This window comes from Lacerta agilis, chromosome 13, assembly GCF_009819535.1.
Source record: "Lacerta agilis isolate rLacAgi1 chromosome 13, rLacAgi1.pri, whole genome shotgun sequence".
Classification (NCBI taxonomy): domain Eukaryota; kingdom Metazoa; phylum Chordata; class Lepidosauria; order Squamata; family Lacertidae; genus Lacerta; species Lacerta agilis.
Genome location: NC_046324.1, coordinates 4619740 through 4626247, shown reverse-complemented (window position 1 = coordinate 4626247; position 6508 = coordinate 4619740). Strand labels below are relative to the sequence as shown.

Sequence of the window (6508 nt, the reverse complement as noted above, 5' to 3'; positions counted from 1 at the left end):
GCTGCTCTGAAACTTGATCTCTGCCTGTTTTGAACCCCAAGTGTGACTGATGTCTTTCAGCATACAGTGGTACCTCTTCCTGAAGCAAAGTTCTTAACCTGAAGCGTTATTTCTGCATTAGCGGAGTATGTAACCTGAAGCGTATGTAACCTGAGGTACCACTGTACTTGGATAGGCAGCCAGTCCCAGGACCCGACTGCCTGGAGAAGGCTACTTGCTATAGCCTTGAGGTGCTGGGGTGAAACGCCAAGTGACAGTTCCTTCCAGTTTTCCCACTGGAGGCACAACCTGCCATAAATTATCCTGCGTAATGAGTCTTGTGTGTGCTTTTCCATGGGGGTGGGGCTTGTGCAGGAGAACTTCCCAAGGGATGATGCTATATGGCTGAGGTCTGTAGCATTTCATGGAGCCCAACATCCTCTTTGTGGGAAGTTTGCCTCAATGGCCCTGCATGGGATTCCTTTTGCTCTCTGTAAAAAAAAACAATACTGCCTGTCTTGACTTTGCCATCAGGCCAAACTCTCTCTTACTGGAGGTGGGGGGAGAGGGGAGAGGGGGGTAATTAATTTCTGTGAATGACAGCCTGAATAAATTTCACCGGGACCTTTTATGTGTACCAACTTCATTTCCTTACAGCCGAGCATTGTGTGCCTGCAGGAATTCTGTGGCGCACATTGAACAGGATATAAGCTTGAGCTATGGGAAGCCAAAGTGTTCTTTCTGTGTCTGTGCTCTGCCTGGATTAGAATTAGTCACAGCTGGCAATATGCTTTTGAAAAAGGGAAGAAACTGTTCTTCCCCCTGCCAATCTTCTGAGAGAAACTGACCCTGCTAGGAAATAATTGTGGGGTTAAGCCTCTTCAAAGAGGATTTGTATGTGCTGATATTTTGTTCCCTATAAATAAGTTCCTTCTCTCTCTCTCCTCTTGAGGAGGGCCTTGCTTCACGGAGGTTGAGATGCACGTTGCTATAGCGACAGCGTCCTGGCAACAACTCCCAGCTGCTGCTTTGCTTCTCCTTCGATGAGGCCCAGCCAAGAAGAGGCGAGGGGGCTCCTCGGTTGCCATGTTCCTCGGTTGCCGCGGTGGAGGCAGGAAAGCAGCAACAGAGGGGCACCAGTACATCTCAGCTTCATCCTGGCAAGCCTTTAGGTGTGGCTGCTGACCTGAAAAATACCTACAACCCCCCCAAACAAGAAGTGTAGTCGAATATGCTGCTATGATACTCAGAAGCAGATTTGGGGCACTCCAGCCCTGCCCTAGCCAGGTAAGCAGCCTTGGGAGACAACTTGCTTCCAGTCAGACGTTTTACTCGCATTCGCATGTGGTGAGGCTCCTGGTGTTGACCTTCGTTTCATTTCTGTCACCATTGCTTCCGACCATATTTTCAGGTGTGTTGGCACTGAGACCACACGTCTCTCGCATGAGGGTGGGGAAGCAGAGTGGGGGCGGGGAATGAGGGAAGCCTTCGCTGTCAAGACCAGTGGAGACACTGCATGCCGCCTCCCTCCACCATGCCATGATCCTGACGACTTTTGGTTTTCCGAAGACACGAGTTTGAGGCGTCGGGAACAAAGCCATGTTGAATGCTGCCAACGGGGCCCTGGATGCAGCTGTGGCATGTTCTGTTGTGAGTTTCTTAGGCTGTTGGGGGGATGCTGCTGGGAGGGGGGTCTCCCTAGGGAGGGGATGTGTTGTACATTTGTGACTTCTCTCAAATAGTCAGCGTACGGTGGGGTGGAGGATTAAGAAATGTTCCTTTGAAGATCCAAAATAAACTGGCATCTTGGAGTATTTCAGTGGGTGACTTGAAACAAACAAATCAACAGCAGGGAGATCTGTGTATTGTGTGGTTGGTGATGGTGGTGGGGAGCTTTTTAGCACCTTATGACAAGCAGTTTTTGATGAGGCTTCTTCAGGTATGTTTGCCGTTGTGTTAACTGTAATGAGCTGGTCTACATACATAAAAATATGCCTTTTCAGGTTGGGATGAGGTGGGCCAAGGGTTATTTTTTGGTGTTTGAGGTGGGAAATCCAAATAGCACCTCCCCCCTCCCCCATTCCTAATGAGGCATGAACTGAGAAGTTCTCCTGCACAAGTTTCCTAGAAATGAATGGGAGAGACCTAAGGGCTCTCTTGCTCATCTCTCGTTTGTTTCCATGAGGCTTGGGCAGGAGAATTTGACAGTGGAAGTCTGCAAGTCGGACCCAGGGATCCAGCCCCCTGTTGAGGCACCCCCACACACAGTCAAGGTAAGAGGGAGACATCTCACTTGCTTGACATTATTCTTACAGTGGGGAGAGTTTTCTGCAGTGTCTGAGGGCGGGTGGCAGGAATCTCTGCTTAATTATTACTCTCCAACATCCAACATGCTTGTCTGTACAGTGTTATCCAAAGTTCACCTTCCCAGCAGCAGGGAGATCAGTTCTTGGTAGCCGGCTCAATGGCTGGCCCTGCCAAAGCAGGAAGAGTTGCAACCTCTGTCTTTTCATAACAACATAAGATCCAGGCAAAGGCCCATCATCCTCTTCTCACAGTGCCCAGGCAGATGCCCAGAGTGGCTGGGGAGATCTAGCCAGATGGGGGGTATAAATAATAAATTTATTATTATTAGTCCACAAGCAGGACCTGAGCGCAAGAGCACTCTTTCACATTTGCAGTTCCAGCAACTGGTATCCAGACCGTGGATACCAGTTGCAGGCAGAGCACAGCCATCCCTGGTGTTTGCCATTCCATCAGCTAGGAGCAGGTTTCCCCCTCCTCCCATCTTTAGAAATAGAACATAGTCCATCAAGCTCAGTGTTGTCTACACTGACTGGCAGCGGCTCTCCAGAATTTCAGGCAGGGAGTCTTACATGGAGATTTGATTCGATTTATTATATCTCTAGACTGCTTTTCATTCAAATGAATCCCAAAGCGGCTTGCAAACAATAAACAATAACATTATGGAACATCATAGAACATCATAAATGCAGCATAGATCATATAGAATAATTTCAGTGAAACAATTTAGCAGCAACTAAAAAATAAGCTATACGTCACACTTAAAGTAAAAGTCATATTATATGATTAACAAACCAATGCAACATTCATAGTCTACAAAGCAACATTCACAAAATAGCAGCCAAAAATACACTAAGCATTAAAAAAAGATTTTTTTAAAAAAAATGATTTTCATAGTTAGCAAGGCTACATAAGCATCTCTCTTTTCAATTCATAGAGTCCTTTCTACTGGTCAGTTACACTAAGCACTGTTAAGTTCTTGCACACATTCGCCACACTCCCATGAGACATATTTCACTCTATTTAGCTCACTGAAGTACACATACGCGTAATGCCCATGGTAGCAACTCCCTTCTGAAGGTTCTTTGGGCCAGACATAGGGCAGCACAGCTGAAACCAGCCACCCCCTGATGGAGAACAGAGTCTCTCTCCCCTCACAGTTGTTCCTCTGGAAACAGCTCCCCTATAAGTTCTCCTAGGGCTGGAGGGTGGGGGGGGGGCAAGGCAGGTGGGAAAAGCCATTACTTGCTGGCCAACATAGAATCTCTCTCCCCTCCATGGAGATGGATTGAAACTTGAACCTTCTGCATGAAAGGAACAGGTGCTCCACTGTCCATCACTTAACCTGGTTTTTCAGCAACAGGTGCTCTCTTCATCACCCCTCCTCCTCCTCCTCCCTCTTTAGGCTGTGCGTCAGCTCTCTCTGGTCTGCTGCTAGGCCACCTTGAATGGTGCCCAACACCTTTGCCCAGACAGCTGTTCATGAAGGCATCTGTACATGTGGGTGGGAAGTTCCCAAGTTCTCAACTTTTCCCTCTGTCACTTGGAGAGCAGCTTATTTATTAAATAATTTATTAAACTATTTATGTCCAGCCTTTTGGTTCCGCAACTGAACCTCAGGTTCAGTATATGTGGCTGTAAATGTAGGGTGGCATTCAATTTTATTGTACTATGTACAATGACAATAAAGTATCTATCTATCTATCTATCTATCTATCTATCTATCTATCTATCTATCTATCTCTTCCTGTCATCTTGCTCCACCACTGACAGCTGTGATTAGCAAAGAGAGTCTCCTTCTAGCTAACAGAGCCCATCCATAAAGCATGTCACACTTTGAAAGGCCTTTTAACACCCTCCCCAGGATGCTGGACTAAATGGGCCATTGGACTGATCCAGCAGGGTTTCCTTATGGTCTTATGTTGTGTGGAGAAAATACAGTTAACATGTATTTTTTCTTGCTGAGCAAATAGCAAATGCCTGAGGAGCCCCAGGACTGCTGGGAGGGAGGGGTTTAACTCTCTTTCCCTGGCGCAGTTCAAATAAAAAAAACCACATTTTTGTGACACCTATTAGCATTTCAAAGGAAGCCTCCCCCCCTGCCTTAGAACCATCTTCTGTTCCTGAGGTTTTTTTCTACCAGCTTCCAAAGAGAAGCCTGTGTTATTCTGTTGGAGCAAAAATAACCAAAGGGTCTTGCAGCATCATAAAGGCTAACAAATTTAGCAGAAGTCTTCATGATGCCACTTCATCTGATGCAACTCGTGATGCATCTGATGGAGCAGATTCTACCAGTCCATGGAAGTTCATGCCATAACTAATGTGCTTGCCTTTAATAATTATTAAATCTTAGACCTTCTGCTTGCAAAGCTAGTGCTAGTAATATGACTTCTTTGGAAATAAGTTGTGCTGGAAAAATTTCCATTGCAAATTAACCTAATTTGCACTGTGAAATTTCCTGAAGACCTATAGTGTTCGTTTCACTTGTAAACAAAGCAAAAGGGGGGGGGGACTTTCCAAGCTTCCCTAATATTGTATTTGCTGTTGACACCCATTTATTGTTGCTAATGACCTGATGGGAAAAAAATTTCTAACCCACATCACTTGGCATGTGCTGTATATCATCTTCCAAGGCAGGCCCACATATTGTGCCTTGCAGGCAAACTAGCCATGAGGATGCCACATTATACTACTTCTTTTGGGGTCTGCAGTGAGGGTTTTGTGCCAGCCCACCTTTCTGCTGGGCTCTCTGAAGTTCATCTCCTCCACCCCTTTGCCTCCTGCCAAGTCTTCCCCTCCAGCCCTGCCCATTGCTGAAGGCTGTGAGCTGAACACATTTGCTTTTCAACAACCTGTCTCGAAAGCTAGGAGGGCAGCAGCTCTTTTGACCAAAGAGATATATTAGACAACTGTAATTGCCACACATCATGTTCTCAGACTTTCAAAACAGATCTGAGTAATGACAGTGTGTGTGAAATGGCAAACTGCACACTCTCCAACATTTCCCTGATGAAAATAGTGACGTCCTAAGGAAAAGCGGGACATTCCGGGATCAGATCAGAAACCTTCAGAAACAGGGACGCTTGGAAGGTCTGAAACTGAACACAACATGAGACCCTCCACATTAATGCCTCTAATTTTATTTCCATTTGTACTGAGGAATAAATGCATATTTGCTCTCCCAACCAGTCTGGGCTCTAAAGAGTGATGATGCACAGTAACAACATTGCCACAAGGCATCCCTCAAGGGCAAGAATGGTGGCGGGGATGTAGCAAAGATAGCGGGGGACAGAGAAGAGAGGCCCTCCCTGGAAAATTGGGAGCACGTGGCCTATTCTTTTCAGGTCTCTCAACCCTGACATAAGCATTAACCAATAACAGCATTGCAATAGTCAGTGTTTCCGGGCGGGAAACAAGTCCTGTGACCGTTACCAGGAGGCTTCCTGGCACGCTTTCAAGCAGGCGCGGAGGGATCCAGGCACCAATCTCCGGCCGGATCTTCTTTCTTTCCGTGCAGTAGCGCGGAAGGATAAATAAAGCGGCAAAAGCGCGGGAAATCCCAAAATGTATTCCCACACAATATTATTTATTTGCTATTTTTTCTTTCTTTTTTGAGTTGCCATGCTAACAATTTACATGGTTTATTAGCCGATTTTAAAAAATCTGTTTCATTAATTTAATTTTCATCTCAATCTCTTGATTAACTAACAGCGAAAATTGTGCTTGCAGTGTTTTAATCGCTTGACACACATATTTATCCTTTGGTTTTGTGATTAACTCCTTTTCCTTATTCAATAAGGCATCTAATATCTCCTGCTTCTTTTTTCCCCTTTCTCTTATTTTGAAAAGTATTTTGTTGAATTAGGAAACCTCTCACCTCTGCCTTACTGGCATCCCATACTACAATTAAATCTGTTTCTTTATTTAGATTGAGGTAAAAAAAAAATCTTGTAAGGAAGTGTTGCCCTTACTCATAATTTGTTCATTTTGCAATACCACATCATTTAACTTCCACCTAAATGAAGAACATTTCCCTCCTGTTATTGTCATCAAGATGCCATTGTGATCGGATATCTTAGGTTGAGTTTCTACCCTTTTTACCCTAGTTGTTTCAAAGCCCCTAAAAGGTGTATTCTGCTTGAATAATTGTTTGCATTTGAGGGGGGGGGGGAAAGTAAATTTGTGTTCTAATGGATGCTTAAGTCGCCATAAGTCAGTTAAGTCA

At 45.2% G+C, this 6508-nt stretch overlaps 1 protein-coding gene across 3 annotated transcripts in view; it reads left to right on the top strand.

Annotated features, from left to right (window-relative positions):
* Positions 1-1384: 1384 nt before the first annotated feature.
* Positions 1385-6508, top strand: part of FAM81A (family with sequence similarity 81 member A) — a 31034-nt gene continuing 25910 nt past the window's right edge. The window contains exon 1 of one of the 3 annotated variants that reach the window (XM_033167463.1): positions 1385-1390. Coding sequence is in view for 2 of the 3 variants with exons in the window: in XM_033167461.1 (XP_033023352.1) it covers positions 1455-1629 (175 nt within the window). In the remaining variant the exon portion in view is untranslated. Of the gene's footprint in view, positions 1391-1425; positions 1630-6508 lie in introns of those variants that run through there. The other 2 variants (XM_033167461.1, XM_033167464.1) reach the window with 2 other exon arrangements.